Genomic DNA, 18407 nt, shown 5'->3' with positions numbered 1-18407 from the left:
AAGTAAATGGTTTCCATTTTATGAGTACTAAATGAGCCGCACGGTAACAGAAATCTATTATTGGACCGGCTCAGGGGAAGCCTCGATATTAATTATGTTTGGTGGCTGAGCCCAGGCATGGTTCAGTCCGCTTGGGTAAATCTTTTGTTTACAGTGTTTCCTGCCTCCAGTGGCCCACTGTCACACACACTCCCGGCAAACTGCTCGATCCCCCAGGCTCACCTGTGCAGGGTGTAGGCTGCGGAGGCGATAGTATTTCACGGGTCCAAAGAACCCTTCGATGCCTGCCACGTACCTGCTCCCTCCAATAATGAAGTATCCAGATGTGTCGTTATAATAGAAATCTTCATGGAAGCTAGAGAGAAGCACAAAGGATTGAGACAGTCTTGGGGCTGGGACCCAGTTATTTAGAAAGAGACTCATTGGAAATACTGAGAACTGTTCTTCAATTTTTTTGTTCTAAAAGGCAAATTTCTTACTGAGTAAACAGAAAGTAGATTAAGGAGAAACTTAAACTGCAGATTACTTGACAAGGATGAGAAGTAAAATTCAGTGATGAGGTATCCATAGCAAGGTCAAAGGTCATGACCAGGGACAAGAGCACAACGACAGGGGATGTGCTGAATGTCCACGCTGCCGGGAAGGGTGTGACGCACCAGGGAGGAGACAGGGACAAGTGGGTGGTGTGTATAAAGTGCATGAAGGTGATCTCGCGATGTTCTTCATAGTCAAGACTGGAGAAGCCCAGGTGTGCACCAGCGAGGGATGGCCAGCCAGCAAGCCTCAGACATGACGCTATTTGCTATGTAAACTGAAAAGGGGTCAAAAACCTGGAAACCCAAATTATGTTGCTAAGTTTAAAAATAAAGATGGGGGAAGGGAGCTGGGTGGTCCATACACAGAGACCTGGGTTCGAGCCCCAGCACCACATAAACCAGGAAGAGTAGTATGAATCTGTAAGGCATGAAGGTAGGAAACTCAGGGTCATCCTCGGCTACACTGTGAGTTCAAGACCGGTCTGAGCCACAGGAGACAGAGAGAAAGGAAGGGAAGGAGGATGGAAGGGAGGAAGAGAGAGAGAGGGAGGGGGGTTCTATTTGTGTAGAGAAATTGGATATTTTTTGCATCTGCACAAACTCTGAAATGTAGTCAAGAGACTAATGAAACCATTTCCCCATAGGGTGGGGAGTAGAGGCGGGAGTACGTGGGGCATTGGAAGCAAATCTTGGCTCCATTTTCCTTTCTACTCCTTTCTTTTCCTCAGTTTTGACTTCTTAAACCATGTGCACTTATTACCCACTTAAAACCCAAACTAGAACTGGGTGATGGTGTGACCGGAGCATATGTGAACAGCAGGGTACTCGAGGCAAGGATCAAGTGAGAAGCCAGGCACAGAGGAGAGAGCCAAGGGCAGAGAGGGCAGATGGAAAGCCAGGAAGAGGGCACAAAACGACAGGCAGGCCGCCAGAAGCCAGGGAGCCAGCAAGGTCCCTGACAGGTGGGTGAGGGAAGCCAGGCAGCCGGGGGTTATTCCAGGACAGAGATGGACTGACTGCCCCTCAGCAAAACCCTGGCCTCTAGTTCTCCAGCAGGTGTTCCTAGCCAGGGAGGAGGTGGGGAGCGTAGGGAATAGGCTTGTGTTGGTGGCAGCCAGTGTCACAAAGTTGGCACTTAGAAACGCACTAGCTTAGGGACCCACAACACGGGTGGAAGAGAAAGGCTTCCACTCTGGGGACTTGTCTTCATAATTCAGCCTTGATGGGCTAGTGAAGATTCTCTCTCTCTCTCTCTCTCTCTCTCTCTCTCTCTCTCTCTCTCTCTCTCTCTCTCTTTCTCTCCAGGAGAGATCACAAAGTTAGTAACTCTGAGAGATGAACAGGCTCTGTTCTTCAGGACCTTGGGAAGACTGGAAAGCTCTACCAACTCTCGCGGGAGTACTTGGTGCTGAATGGATGAGAAGCTTTGTTAATGAACCAGCTTGCTAGAGGTCCCCATTCTCTGCGACTCTATTGGCCGAGGCTCACAACACACTAGGTGCTCCCTCGTAGAGGCTCTCTGGAGCCCTTAACACCGCCCTTTCTTTTAAACATGGAAATAACAATGCTTATTTATATGGTTGTTGTGAGGGTTGAATGGATACAGGTTGAATAGCCAAACGCTTCAGACCAAAAGTACTGTAGATTTCAGAGGGCCTGGGTATTCCAGGGCATGCATAGATGCAACCAGATGAACATCCTGAATCAGAAAATCTAAAACTCCCCAAATGCTCTGAAGTCAGAAATGTCTTGAACATCTAAAATGCTCTAAAATCCGATGCGATACTCAGAAACTGCCAGATTTTGAGCATCGAGGTTTTAGATTTTTGGATACTTAACAGCTAATACCTAACATGTTCAGTACGGCGGTGGGCACGTGGTTTTACCGTAGCTGTCAGCTACAGGTGTGTCGGCTCATCTCACAGCTGGGCTTCCGCTCCCACCATCTGAGGCCCAGGCTTACACCAAGATGTGTTCATTTCTCAAACAAAATACTGCCAACTATATGCTCATTGTAATCCTGGCATTTACTTCAATAAGTACTCTACTAAAACAGAACTGGGGAACTGACAGTTCCTTCAATTATAGACCACGTTAACCTGGGTCTGCCATCCCAGCTACTCAGGGAGATGAGTCAGAGGATCAAAAGTTCAAGGCTGTCTTGGATAGCATAGTGAGACTCTGTCTGGAAACAAAACAAAAGAGACTCAGCGGCAGAGTGTGGGCACACACACACACACACACACACACACACACACACACACGCAAACTCATTACTACTCTGAGTAGACTCAATAAAGGAAAGTTTTTAGTCATGGCATTACGATAAATAACTATGAAAGACTGGCAAGATAAGCTGAAGAAATCTTGACGGGCTTTGAGCCTCAAACTGTTTCACAAGTGTCTTCTCTCTTCCTATTTGGGAAAGGAAAGAACAAGTTGTGTGTGGTTTCTGCAAAACAAACAAACAATAACAACAACAACAAAACCTTAGCAAGGTCCAATTTTCAGAACAAAAGGAAGGCAGAACCCGTCTAGAAAGCTTAGTGCAGACTTACACAGCAATCTCTAACCACCCAGGAGGTGCAGCGCAAGAACCCAACAGATGACTGAAACCTTATATGGCTCCAACCCCTGCCTATGCTGCTTTTCTGTCCCTGCATGGCTACACCCACGATAAGCTTTAGTTATAAACTCCACACTGGAAAGGATGAACAATAGCAAACCATAACGTAGAGCAATCCGGGCAGCAAACTATCAGGAACATATGCAAATGTGGTCTCTTTTCCAGTGCTGTGGTCTTCCTTCTCGTGGGAGTGAGATGATACTTTGTAGAAGCTCCTAACAGCCCCCCTGGGGCTTCTTAAGCCCCGGCCACACCACTCTTGTGCTTTGGGAGTTAGTAAGTAGAGTGGGAATGGGACGAACACTGCTATCTTGACAGCGGGTGTGACAACTGAAGACCAAGAGAAGTAACAGGCAGGTAGCACCCACCGCACAGATACATAGCAAAGGACAAGACACAGTAGGGGAGATTTCATCCTGCTACTCCTAACAATAAATACTTTAAAATGTACACAGTGTTTACTCGCGGAATTTTCCACTTCATAGTCTTAGACCTCTGCTGCCTGTGCATAAGTAAAACCATGGAAAGTAAACCCCTGGATAAGAGGAACTACTGTATGTTTTTAAATTAGCGGAAGATGCTTTTAACTGTTTTCTTTTTTTTTCACCTAATAACAAATTACTTGTTCTCTATGTCATTGCTCAAGGATATTTAATTGTCATCATGATCAGCCATCAGGAGCTGTGTCCAGCCTGGTCTCCGTCTGCATCTCTATGTCATGTTTCCACATTTTTCCCCTCTGAGGTGCTCAGCGTTTGCACAAGACTGCAGGAGAACCCTTGTGCTGTGCACGGCTTGATGGTCATCAATTTTGCTGACACGAAAGCTGAGCTAGACTCTTCCAGAGCTCGGACTAGTCGCTTTGGAAAACCGCAGACACTCTGGCAAACGATCTTCCCCTTATCTGGACATAGAGGGTCCACGTTTATTACCAGAGAGCACCACAGCCCAGAAGATTCACAGACATTGTTAGACAGGCCACCGCTCAGAATTAGGAAACAGCCAGACTTGCAGTTTCTTCGAGAGGAGACTTAAGGACACCTCACCTCTGACCACAGTTTTTATCTGGTGTCAATTCCTCAGGACCTGTTATAAGTTCTGACTCTCTAAAGACACGTATTCATTTCTTCCTAGCATTTCTGGTAGCCTGAAACTTTAAATCTATTTGTGAATTTATTGTTAGGTATCACTTCCCTTTATTGAAATTTTTTTTCAGTTTCCTGGAAATAGGGACTTCATTCCTTCTCTCCCACCCCTGAATCAAGCCTGTGCCTGGCATGTGAAATTTGTTCGGTAAGTATGGGATGGAGAGACGGATGGATAGTTGGGTGGATGCATGGATGAATGGATGCATGAATGGATGGATGTAACCTGAAGGCATTCCTGTTACTGAATATCATTCATAGCCTCTTACTTGTACCAAGCACTGTGCTGCTGAACACTTAATTTCTGTTCTATGACACTACCCCCTCTATGTAGACATAGCCAACACTGTGTTTACCCCCCCAAGAGCAAAGAGGGGAGCTAGGAGGATGTCTTTACAATCCTTGCATCACCGTGAAAGTAGGACTCTGGTTGAGATTCTATACACCTGCTCACAGGAACCCAGGAGAGGGTTGCATACCTTGTGGTCCTGGCTTTACCCCAGTTCTTCTACTGGCAGGATGTGTTGGGGGGTGCATTTTCTGAAGGAGCCCCAGATCCTGTAGGGCTTCTCTATCCCTTGACTTAGTCACAGAAGTCACTTCCGTAAAGAGAACCTGCCTGGGTCGGGTGATTTCTGCCAATCCTGGCATACCTCAAGACTTATCCTTAGCTTCATTCTCTAGGCTTCGATGTAGCTATCAAATTACTCTTGACCTTTCCGCAGTTAAGTGATGATAGATCCTTAGTCTTTTGAGAAAACCCTAATCCTTTAATCCATCCACAAAAAAACCCAAGAATTGTTCTAAACTTGCGGAGCCCACTAGAAAGCAGTTGGATTTACAGGTGAACAGGAATGGCTGAGTGAAAGAGTGTGTAGCATCTAGTCCCGTCTCACCCTCTCTCTGCTCTGGTTTCCTCAGTGGCCAGTTTCTGAGGGAACCTGGGTATGTCGCTATAATGGGGTTTCCCAGATACCTCACGAAGGCTGCTTGTGGTTGACATTATAGAACCCACTATTATGTGTGGATCTAGGAACAAATTAAGAAACCACAAAGCGCGAGGCAAGGGCCCCAGCTCTCAGCTTCTTTAAGTCACGTGGAGATGGTTACGGGGATGAAAAGCTGTGCCGATATCAATAGCTGCACACATTTCAAGTCGAGATTATGAACATAAATATGAAGACTGTCTACTTTTATGCTCTACACTATGCCGAAGTTTCCAGCTGCTCACAATGAGCAACATTAATACTTAGATTTATTTTCTTTAGAATCCTTCGTAAAAGATAATTTTCAAAGAAAATAAATTACAAAGTGCTACAAAGGAAGAATTTATGGTAAGATTTGGGAAAAAGATCAACTACTTTCCCTTGCTTAGTACAAATATGTGTGTGTGTGTGTGTGTGTGTGTGTGTATACATATATGCAGGAGAAATTGATGCCTGGTAAAATTAAAGAGTACAAAGTCTAGCTTGGGCCCAGAGATGGTTCAGTGGGTTCAGGCACTTGCTATCAAACCTGACAACCTGAGTCAGATCTCAGGAACCTATATGATGGAAAGGGAGAACCAACTCCTGCAGGTTATCCTTTGACTTCCACGTGCACATGGTGGCTGACCTATATGTGTCCGACATGGCCAACTTCCACATGTATGACATAGCATATGTACATGGGCAAGTGTGTGCACACACACGGGGTAGGGGCTAAACATGGAAAAACAAGAACAAACTAAAGACGACAACAACATAGTCTGGCTTGGAAAAGGTATGTAGAATAACCTCACCGTTGAGGGCTAGAGAATGAAGACGACCACATGCAGTAGCCCTAGAGCGGTCGACTTGTGAATGAAAACCACACTTACCTCATGGTCTGATTATGGTAGCTTTTCAAGTCCCATCCAAGGCTGGCAGTGACCACTATCTACATTGGGAGAAAGAACAAAAGCGTCAGGTAGGTCCGTACAGCCCACGCTACAACTACAGACGGTCCTTGGTATCAATTACTCATGAAATGAACTTGTCATTCTCCTGATTAATTTCTACAAAAATAAAATTAACAGTTTACTAGCCCTGTGTATATTTTAAGACTTAATAAATTTAGCTTTCCCAAGTGACTGGGTGGTGTGTCTAAAAATATCTACAATGCAATTTCTGCCAGTGGATTTTGGATGCTCCCAGACTTCAAGCCAGAGGTTGATTGGATGTGTCTGTGCTTCTAAATTCATAAAGAAGACGGAGAAGAACATCTGGTAGTACAAGTAGGTTTTGAAGTTTTACTGATTTTACCAGGGCCATAGAGGAGACAGACGGGGACTGTATGTTCTATACAGCTTGCTGGTCCCTCCTCCCTTCCCTAAGTAACAACACTCATCACCTTCATTTTGGCAAGGACAATATTCTTCTCATGATGTTATGTGTTGTCTCAAGTAAGTTCTTCTTAGGTATAGGGATACTGTGTGAATCCCTGGACTAATGGGGACACTTTTACTCTGGCACTCCACAAGACGTATTTAGCAAATGTGTCCTGACCTTGCTAGAGTCTCACTGACAGGACTTAGAGGTCACCCTGTGTCTACAGAAAACAAATGAAACCACTAGAAGTCAACCCGACCAGACATGGGGCATGTGAGAAGAGAAAACGACTCAACCAGTTGTCTCTCTTAGCAACCATTTATTTTTAAGTGAGTGATTCACTCGGCCAAAGCAGTGAGTGTGGCAATCCCATCAGAGATCTGGGCCAATACCCATGAAGGAGTCTAGAGGAGGCAGAAAGATAAGTCTGAAAGCATCTGAAACCAACTGGCAAAAGAGCGCGCGCGCGCACACACACACACACACACACAGTACTGATTTCTTTCCACCTTTCTGCTCTTCCTACTCCTCTGTGGCTTCACCACATCATCACATATGCATTACACCATGTAGCTCATCTCTCATGCTAAGGGACTATACCCTTAGGGTAGTCAACACTATCTATGATTCTCTACTGCCTTGCAAGCCGAAGTCCAAATCCAAGATTCTGCACATTCTTGGCCCAAAGAAACAACTTTTCTTCCATTCGTTTTCTATATCACTCAAGTTTATATATTGAAAATTTGATCCTAAATGTATGTGTTGATGCTATTTGGAGGTGAAAACTCTAGGATTCGTATTACAGGAATCCATAAAGATAGGATCCTTTGATGAGGTTAGCAGCTAACTAAGAAGAGAGGGCACAAAAGATAATGGTTCAATGGTTAAGGGTGGATCCACCAAGCCTGATGACCCGAGTTTTATTCCACATGGTGGAAAGAGAGACTTGACTCCCGTGAGTTGTCCCGCAACCTCCATATATGCACTGTGCCATGTGAACTCCAGCACTCACACATACATATCATACCTACACATGAAAATAAACACATATGTATGTAGATGTAGTAAATAAATTAAGAAGAAGAGAAAGGAAGAAAGATCTGAGTCGGAATATTCCCTCTGGCTATCATCTAGTACTGCCCATGCCGTGTTGTTGCCGTGTTGTGATGCAGCAAGAGGGCTCTCACTAGATGCCAGCAATAGCTTTCAAAACTGTGAGGAATGAACTTCTTTGTCTCCAGAAAGTCTGTAGCAATAGACGAACGCTAGTCAACTTGGCTCGTCTGTGAACTTCCCAAGCATGTGCAGAAAACCCCCCTCCTTTCTTCTCCATTTAAATTCTGCCCAAACATAAAAATCTTGTACATGAATGCTTCCCCGAGCATCCCAGCATGGAACGCTGTCTTCCTCCTAGAAATCAATAGGAATCATTTGGCAATTAAGCTTGCCTTATGACTTCTCTTCACGTGCTTAATGTTACTTCCATAAATAGTCTATAAGTAACTGGAGCCGGTGCCTTACATACATACAGCAGGTGCAGGATGAGACCTATGAATCTTCTCTGATTTGATGCCTGTCTTGGTGACATGCCATGTGCCTCACAGATATGGGCATGGGTGACATGGACCTCAGCTCTGTTACTGAACATCTTTTAAGGAAAAAATGTAATACATAAAAATTCCCAGCTAGACTCTTACTCAGTCCTCTCAGGAAGGCAGCAAAAACTGATCTGATTAATTTTTTTTCCTCCTCAGAAAGCAGAACTGTGGGGACCGTAGCACGGGAGAGAACCATGCATTATCTAATGCATGAGACAAACAAAACATCTCCTCCAGTTTTGTTCCAGGAAAATCACAAATCAATAAGAAAAGCTGATGAGAAAATAAAGTAACCAGAAAAAAGCCAGCATGCCAGCATCGCATCGATGGAGAAATGGAATCGTCTTCAATTACAACAACAGATTTCCCACAATCCATAAAAATCTCTGTTATGGGAGGCTTGAAACAGTTATGAGCAATGCTTTATGTACAAAATAGATAGAGACCCTCCATCCACCACAATCATCACTTATACGCACTGGTTATTATGAGTGTGTTTAGTGCCAAACATAAGCAATTGTTTCAATTGCCAAAAGCAGTCAAATCATTTTTTAGCTGAACTAGCCAATAAATTCCCTACCAAAAAAAAAGTTGTAGATCAAATAAGGCCATGTAAACATGGCGGATGTGGTCTTGACACTTACCTGCACGAAGCCTATCTCCCTAGGGGAGAAGGAAGGACTGGAGAGCTCAGATCATTGTGGCTACAGAACTGGCTATGTTATTTACTCCTTCACCACAGAGTGGAGAGAAGCACTTTAAAAGTTAATTAAATGGGATGAGACTCTTATGATTTAAACTTCCATCTATAAAGTTCGATTTAGCAAGTGTGTAATTGTAAAGGGCCCATCGTTTGCCAAATTTCCTCCCAGGCTTTGTGGCTCTCTGGGTTCACAGCAAAGTTTAGCTCAAGACAGAAGCTCCCAGCTCTCCAGGCAGAGGTACCTGGCCTCCATGGAAAGAGATATCCAGTCGGAGCCACTCCTTCAGAGGCAGGTTGAATTTTGTTTTTACAGCCAGGTCTTCTCCTTTGACAAGATGCATTTGAATATGCAAAGCGCCTGCAAAAAAAAAGAAAGAAGGAAAGAAAGAAAGAAAGAAAGAAAGAAAGAAAGAAAGAAAGAAAGAAAGAAAAAGAAAGGTCATGACATTGGCAAGGAGCCCCTCATGGTATGCGAAGAGGCAATGCTTTTTCAATAATTTGTCTAAGAAGTTATATGAATAAAAAAGGAAATAAAAATTCCCTTTTCCCTCCTTTAAACAAAAGCGAAGCCAAGTCAGGTGCAGTGTGGTACGCACCTGAAATGCCAGCACCAGAGGCAGAAGCAGGAGGATGGAGAGTTAGAATTTAAGGCCAGTCTGCCTTATACAGTGAATTCCCACCTTCCCACATAGGGAGATTTTATGGAAGGAAGGGAGGGAGGGAGGGAGGGAGGGAGGGAGGGAGGGAGGGAGGGGGAGGGAAGGAGAGAAGGAGGAAGGGAACAGAGAAAAGCAAAACAAAACCAGCAACACCCAAAAATGTATTCATACATGCATTTCTTTGTAAATAAGGTATTTATTTTGAGTCCCTAAGGGGAGAAAAAGACTTAATTTGAAGCTCATGGTTGGTTCCCTATGGTCTTGTCTGCATAAACAATAGCCCATTTCTATTTTCAACTTCTATTTCCAAATGAAAAGAAAACAAAGACATCTCTGTCTAACAGCCTGAACCCAACACTCATCGAGATCTCGTCAATGTATTTTCCCAACTTTACACAGTGGTCGTAATTCCATGATCAGCTTGGGTGTGTGTGTGTGTGTGTGTGTGTGTGTGTGTGTGGTGTGTGTGTGTGTGTGTGTGTGTGTGTGTGTTTGTAAGGGACATTTTTTTCTTTCCCTATCCCTATTTCATTGGGTCCCACATCTAAGTAGCATTATTACAATGCCCGTACAATCACCACTGGCCGCTTGCAGAATAATGTACATTTTAGCCTCATGGAGCTTCGATGCTGACAGTATCTTCCTTATCCCAGACAGATGCTTCTGCTAGGCGAAAGAGTATAAGAAAACGACAAGATCATTTCAAGGCTCTGTTTATACTCACCCTCTTCCGTAAGAAACACAGAAGGTGTGCCGTACATCTCATTAGAATCAACAAAGTACAGAATTCCACAGAGACTGGCCTCGCAATAATTGAGTAAATAAAGCCACAGCGAAACAGTAACCCTAAAGAAGGGAGGCGGAAGAAAATTCTGCAGACTGATACCATCCAAGCACAGGTAATTACAGCTAACAATGACCAAGTAAATTGCTTTCTTTCTAAAGAAGGGGTGGATTTGCCTTAGTGTTCATCATGGGAGATCGGCTTGCAAAGCCTGAGATTTTGAGACAAAGGAGGTAGTTATAGTAACTGCAAAGATTGGAGTTAAGCTCCTTTGTACAAAACGCGCTGACATTCTACCTTGCACCAAAAACTGTTCTGGGGCTCTCTGAGATGCTCACGTGCCAGTAATTTGAATTCTTGATTGAGGCTGATAAAGCGAGACAGTGAATAAAAATACGGATTTTAATAAGAGGCGATGTGATAAGGAGCTATTCTAATATCTGTGATTAAAAGGTAAAAAAAAAAAAAAAAACATAATTAGGGCTTTTTGAGCAATTTTGTTTCTTTCGAAGATAAAAGCCCCGAGCGTACTGCTCAGCAAATGGCATCTCCACGTGACATGTGGCCACAAATGCACCATCTTAACGCTCACATTAAGGTGCAGAATTCAGTAGCCCAGTTCTGGCCGACCGACATGGCACATCTCATCTAGTTATTCTATTCTTGCATGGGGGCTATTTCAGTTGCAGGGCCATTATGGCAGAGCAGACGGCTCAGTTGATAAAGTGCTTGCTTTACAAGCATGAAGACTTGGGTAGATACCCAGCAACCCAGGCAAAAGGCCAGGAACGGTGTGCTTGCTTATAATCCCAGTACTGGGGAGGATGAGACAGGAGAATCCCTGGGGCTCACTGGCCAGCTTAGCCTACCTGGCAAGTTCCTGCACAGTGAGAAACCATGCCTCAAAAACAAGTTGGACAGTTCAACTTCAACAGCCAAAGGTTGACCTCTGGCCTCCAAAGGCATGTACACACGTCTGCCTGAATACATACAGAACGCATACGCACCCACTTGCAACGCATATAAGGGGGAGAATTGGTACATCTGTGATTTATGGAACGAGGCTAAAATAACAGTAGCAAACTCAACCAGGACAGTTTTAGCCAAGATACATGATACATCCATACATGATACTCAGGAAATATTTGCTAAACACTTGTGGGAGGCTCCACACTGCCAGAGACCACTAGTTCTGAGTCACGGAGCTAGGAATCGGCCCGTTTGGTGTATGCCACGACTCAATGTAGAACAAATGCATCCTGCTCTTTCTGTTTCTCCCAGTAGCTAATTTGAAGCCAGGGTTACAGGAGCAGTGGCTCTCAGTTCTTTGGGGGATACAGCCAAAGAACTCTTTCAGAATATTCTGGGCTTTGTAAGCTGGCCTTGAAGTCAGTGTCACAACATGCAAACAGATGGTGTCACAGACGTCCCTCCTGACCCGCCCAGCTGAGCAAGCTCGTGATGATAAGTTATTACAAGGAAGCTTAGCGAGAACATACGCTTGGTGAGTGACTCAAAATCTTTCTACCGCCAGCAACACAGGAAGAATTAAATCACTCGGCTAAATCCATCTGATCTGAGGTGAGCTAGGAGCCATTTCCAGCATCTTCAGCTCGGCAAAAGGGAAAAAATAGATGTGGGTCCTGCTGAAATCAGTGGAGGAGATCAGAGGCCCAGCGTGTTCTAGGAGCTCATCCAGTCTTCCAGGACGGAACCGGCCAAGGCCACGACTACAATCCGTGCTGGCTTTGGATGGCTGGCTGCACTTGAAGCCTCAGAAGACCTGAGCCTCAACAGTTTGCTGCTTGCTCATGTGATCTCTGGGACCGGCCCTGAAAGATGGAGGAAAGTGGAGAACTCCTAGTACGGAAATAATTTCCACTTACATTTCCTGCTTCTCCATTTCTCTGTAGGCATTTGTGCAAAGCACCTTGCCAAGCTGTGTCTCTGGAAGGGGTTTTCCCGCTAGCTGCCAGATGGCCAGCTACAAACAGGCCCATCCCACTAGCTCACGACTTGCCCTTCTTACGTGGGGTAGTCCACGCGCTGGCTTCGGGTGGCCTCCAGCTCTCGATTCTGGAACCTCAGGAACTTCTTCACGATGCCAGTGTTTTCTCCACTGGAGGCGTACGGGAAACTGAGGAGGGCAACCGCATCTGTAACCATCACAGAATTCACCTTCAGTTCTCTTCTGAGAAGCGCCCCTTCCCAAGGCACACCCCTTCTGGCACCCTCGACTCCCAGCCACACGGTTAAAGGAATAGCCTAAAAATATGATCAAGAATTTGCAGGAGGGCTGGAGAGATGGCTCAGAGGTTAAGAGCATTGCCTGCTCTTCCAAAGGTCCTGAGTTCAATTCCCAGCAACCTCATGGTGGCTCACAATCATCTGTAATGGGATTTGGTGTCCTCTTCTGGCCAGCGGGCATACATGCAGGGAGAATATTGTATACATAATAAATAAATATTTAAAAAAAAAAGAATTTGCAGGACACGGAGCCTAAGCCAGGAACCACCCTGCTAACTGAGCAACAGTGTCTTCATTTGTTTTCATGACTACTCCAAATTATTATTACTAGTTCCATTCTGTGGAGTGAAAGCCCAAGGTTAAGTATACAAAGTTCAGAAGTGATAAGGACAGATTTCAGGTTTAAATTCAGGCATCTATCTGTATATCTATCCATCATCTGTCTACCTATCTGTTATCTATGTGTCTATGTATCTATGTGTCCATCATCTATGCATATATCTATCACCCATTTATGTATGTATGTATGCATGTATTATGTATGTATGTATGCATGCATGCATGTATCTATCTATCTGTTTTCTTTCTGGCACTCAAGGGCCTTGCACAAGGAAGGCAAACACTCTGCCATTAAGTTGCATCTTCAGCTGGCTTTTTTTTTTTGTTCTTAACCACATTGCATGCAGCCCTTTAATGCTAGGGAAAGCATTTTCAATTTGTGTTATAGTTATAATGACAACACTGACAGACCTCATGGTGGCACAGTCAGTTTATAGCCGTATAAGCATTACACATGTGTTACCTTATTGAGGTCTCATTAGCACGGCCAGCGTACAGATGGGGAAACAGAGGCACAGTTTGCCAACGTAGTAACTAACATTTGGTGTGTGCCAGGCAGCGTGACAAGCACGGCTCAAAGGTTATATCACTAAACTTTACAACAGGTGACCAAGTGGGTCCTTTAGCACAGTGCTTGACCCATGAGAACCTGAGCCTTACAGAGAGGAAAAAAAGAGGTGGGGCTGGGATTCAAACAAAAGCAATTTGATTTTAGAATCCGTGTTTTTTAATCTACACTGCTTTTTGTTTTATTTGGGTTTTGCAGTTCTGGGGATTAAACCGAGGCTCTTGCACATGCTAAACACACACCCAACCACTACTGTAGATCAACCTCATTTTGGTCTGGATATGCAGATTCCACTTGCACTCAACATATTATCTCTGCACAAAATCGCTAATAGCGTCCCTAAAAAGGGAGCCAGGCTCCACTGTCTTTCAGAAGCATGGCTCTAGAGTATAGGCATACCCACAGCAGATCCAGGGGAAGCCAGGCTCTTAGGTTCTTTAGCTAACAGCCACTGCTTTAATGAAGGCTAAGTATACATTTCTATTTTCCATATTCCCTTGACCTAGGAATAACTATGCCTTTCTCTTTCTTAAAATGCTCCTGGGTTTAAACATCCATAATTCAATGAGAGAAACACAGCCCACTCTTCCAGGGACTCTTGGAGAGAAGAGCTGCTTTCTGTAACAGTCATCAAAAACATAGTATCGGCACAGATCTCAGGATCCTCAGCCTGGGAGGACCCACAGCTCAGCTCTTTTTCCAAAGAGATACAAACTTTACTAAGTGTAGAAGTACCTTGAATTTAATATGATCTGAAAATCCCAAAAGCCGTTTTTAGAATCACCAGCCCTTGTATATATAGTTAATAGGATTAAGCAAGCCATTTCCCCCAAAGCATCTAAATCATGACATGAATTTGAGCTCCATTTGGGCACAGAGGACTTGCTGGTCTGTCTTAAGTGCAGTGATGGAGTCTGTGAATGGAACTACTGCAGAGGTCTTTAGACTCCGAAGATAGTTCATCAAAAAGATTGATTTCAGCTTACCCTTGGCTTGGCTTCTATGGGTGGAGGGAAGTGGCCAGACAGCCACATGTGTGCCAGGAAGCCTGAAGTACATAGCAGAGCAACCTTACACAGGAAAATGAAGCTTCTCAAAAAGAAGCTTTGCTTGCCCTAGGGCCAAAGTGCCCTGCAGCCAAAGAGTATGGAGGGACAACTCTCAACCCAAGCATCTAAATAACTTTGCAAAAATACATGGTTTTGATACCCAACAATATCAAAAGCATGGACGTTTTCTTACCAACTCTGTAGGTTTGATAGTTCTGTTGTTGTTTTTCCCTGTATCCATCTTATGTGTCCTTTACCAGCAACATTTATTGGCAAGAATGACATTTTAGAATCCATGTAGGACAGGTGAGCATAAAGGCTTGTTGTCCAATAGCTAACAGAGGCTGTTGGGAATATCAGATGGTCCTTGACTTAGAATGGGACAATGTCCCCAAAAACTTCAATGGCAAAAAATTAAGAATAAAAAATGTACTTAAAACCCTACGCTACCAATAATTATCACTTAGCCTAGTCTATCTTTAATGTGCTTAGAGCACACATTTGTCTAGAGTTGAACAAAATCATCTTACACAAAACCTATCTGACAGTCAAGTGTTAACTCACATGACTCACTAAAACTCTATTAACAGTGAAAACCTTAGTGGTGGCGGAGGTATGATTTTCTGCCCTCAAAAGTAGAAAAATACAAGCCTGAATGGCTGACTCAGTGGTTAAGAGTCCTCTCTAGGCCACCAGGAGGACCTGGAGTCACATAGAGGTAACAATGTAACAAGCCATGGTCTTGTGCATGCCTAGAACCCTAGCACTTGAAATCACTGGAGTTTGCCCGCCACCAGCCTAACCCAAAAATTCAAACTCTAAGTTCAGGGAGAGACCCAATCTCAGAAATATGAAGAAAGTAATGAAGCAGGACACCCAATCCTCCACGTGCACACACAGGTGCGAACACTTGCATACACATATACATATACAACACACACACACACACACACACACACACACACACACACAGAAGTTGAAAAAGTCAAAGCCAATCCATCATAAATCAAGGATCATCTGCAGTTGACTAGTGATGTCTATCACAAGAGCAGGCTAGGGAGTGACAATACCATTCGCTATCACAACGTTTATAGGTAAGTTAGGTCCAAAGAGATCTAGAGACTTATCCAGTCAGTTGTCCCTGCAGGGTCCATGAAAGCAGGGGCCACCTTCATTCACTTCTGTTCTCAGAGCCTAGAACAGTGCCCAGTGCTTGATAGGTGCTCCATAAGTATTGATGAATAAATGAATACATGTAACTATAGACAAGTTAGAATTCAAACCCGTCTCTCTTTTCCAACGCTTTCTACAATTCGAGAATAAGCACCACTCTACCAAACACAAACAATCCATTCAAATCCTTACTTCAAGCCTATCTTTGACTCTTGTATGAGATGAGGTCGGGGGAGGAGACAACACTAACACACACACACATACACATCATAAAGGCAATGCATGCTTGGAATACTGTCTGAACCGCTTTTGCTTTGTTTCCTTAAATTTTAGAACAACAAGAGGCAGTGGCTCCTAAATGGTACACATCCCTTTATTTAGAGACAAGAAAAATGTCACTGTCCTGGGATAATTGTGTAACTAGTAAGGGGCCCAGCTCTGACTCAAACTGGAGGTGCCCATACACACCAGGGAGGGTTTTATTAACCGAACTACATCTTACAAGCACTCTGAGAGAACAGGCGTACATCTGCTATGCCTACTGGCTGCTGAAACACTAGCATCTTTTGATATTGGTTAGCTAAGCAATGCCGCCTTGAGTTCTCAAGGCCCTGCCACCTTCTCTGCTTCCCCTTCAGGTTAGGGACTGGGTCAGCATAGCTGGGGTGAGGGCAGGGGTCCTCCAGCACCACCCTGCTTCATCACTAAGGCTTGCATCGCACCCATGAGGTAGACTGGGGTGCCTGTCTCTCCCTGGTTATTGGTGTGTGGGTGTGCGCGCACGCGCACGCGTGTGTGCACATGAGAGTTTGTGTGTGTGTGTGCTGGTGTGGCACGTGTACGAAGAGTCAGTGATGCACATCTGGAGTCTTCGTTATTTCTCTCTACCTCACATTTCTGAGACAGGGTCTCTCACTGAACCTGGGGTTCACCAATTCAGCTAGACTGGTGGGCCCATAAAATCAAGGACCCTCTGGTCTCTCCTTGCCTAGCGCGCTGTGTTACATGTGCAATGCCACAGCGCCCAGCATTTTACATGGGTTCTGGGAATTAGACTTAGGTCCTCATGTCTTTTTGACATCGTTCTTCCTGATCCCTGTTGAATATTTTAATCTCATCTTTGGGTGGGTCAGGATAGGAGAATCTTGTAACCCATTATCTAGTCTCATCAGAGGACTGGGACCCTAACATGGAAGCATAACTCTGGGGAAGGTCCTGTCTCCATGCAACAAGGCCTTTCTCGGGATGAGCTTCAGACCTAGCAGGAGGACACATCGAGAAAGACCCCCAGCCTGCACAGGGGGGCATCTCCCTGCAGGGAATCTCTGGGGCTAACGTCTGCTGGCAGAACCGAAGGAAAAGAAGGTACGGTTTTTCAATCCTCAGAAGGACTTTCCAAACAGAGGTCCCTAAAATGGTAGTGGATACTGGGTGCACTGTTGCCCTTAAAGTCAATCCTGAAAATCAAATCAGTATGGATGATTTAAATCATAAATGCCCCCCAAAGGTATCTGGGTAACGAACTGGATTCCTTTGGACGTCTGTGGAAAATCCACTCTTAGGAGTCTTGAGAATACAGGTCTGAGTCCTTTGAACATGCTCACAGGTACACAAAGATTCCTGTAAGAATGTTCAGGGAAATGAAAGAAAGAAAAGCCCTCCCATTCTCTTTCGAGAGATTCCTTGCTCAGCCTAGATATACGGGGGAGGGCCTTGGTTCTGCCTCGAAGTGATGTGTCAGACTTTGTTGACTCCCCATCGGAGGCCTCACCCTCTCTGAGGAGTGGATGGTGGGGTGGGGTGGGTGGAAGGTGGGGAGAGCAGGAGGAGGGGAAGGCGAGGGAACTGGGATTGGTATGCAAGATGAGAAAAGATTGTTTTAAAAAAAACAAATAGAAAGAAAAGAAAAGCCCCGTGTGGAGGTTGGGGCGGCTCAGTGAGTAAACTGCTCGCTCCAAAAGCATGAGAACCCAAGTTCAGCTCCCCACGCCTGTGCAGAAAAGAAAGAAAGGAAAGCTAGGTATGGCATCACCCAGGACTGGGAGATGAACGCGGAGGATGCCAAATGCTTGCTAGGCCAGCACATCTAGCCAAATCAAAAGGCTCATGAGAGTAATAGACCCCTACTAATGACCTCTGGCCTCTTTATGTGCACACGCCGGTACATGCATCCCCACATACGTGAACGCAAACACACACAAAACACCCTCAGGCACACACACTTGGCCTGCAAGCCCATCCAAGCAGACAGGTTAAATAAGTGATAGACTATCAGACAATGGGATGCTAAGGATCTGTCAAAAAGAACAGGGCCAAGTAACACGGCCTGATGGAGAAAAATCTCTGCTCTGTCGCTAATGAGCGTAAGGCAGAGCCGCTCCCGGGCTATCATTTGCTTGTGGAGACAAGGAGCTAAACTTAATGCTTCTATGTGCAGGGGATTATTCTGAAAGGAGAAGCAAGAAATGCTTGTACTGAGTTTGCTTCTGGGAAAAGGACCAGAAAGAAGACTGGGGTGGGCGGAACGTCTTCCCGCTAAACCTTTTTCCACGATTTGAATTTTTTACCAGGTACGTGTACCACCTTTGCAGCTAAGGAAGGCGAGAACAAAGGCCCTGAAGATTTCCATGCA

General features: G+C 44.8%; 1 protein-coding gene across 1 annotated transcript in view; it reads right to left on the bottom strand.

Annotated features, from left to right (window-relative positions):
* Positions 1-18407, bottom strand: part of Sel1l3 (SEL1L family member 3) — a 112269-nt gene that overhangs the window by 73607 nt on the left and 20255 nt on the right. Inside the window, exons 3-7 of the mRNA XM_038323371.2 lie at positions 12429-12555; positions 10340-10461; positions 9199-9314; positions 6166-6224; positions 223-355 (exon numbers count right to left, since the gene is read on the bottom strand). Coding sequence (XP_038179299.1) covers positions 223-355; positions 6166-6224; positions 9199-9314; positions 10340-10461; positions 12429-12555 — 557 coding nt within the window. The remainder of the gene's footprint in view (positions 1-222; positions 356-6165; positions 6225-9198; positions 9315-10339; positions 10462-12428; positions 12556-18407) is intronic.

The sequence above is a fragment of the Arvicola amphibius genome, chromosome 1 (genome assembly GCF_903992535.2).
Source record: "Arvicola amphibius chromosome 1, mArvAmp1.2, whole genome shotgun sequence".
Taxonomy (NCBI): domain Eukaryota; kingdom Metazoa; phylum Chordata; class Mammalia; order Rodentia; family Cricetidae; genus Arvicola; species Arvicola amphibius.
The sequence above is the reverse complement of the archived record's forward strand: the minus strand, read 5'-3'. Positions and strand labels throughout refer to the sequence as shown.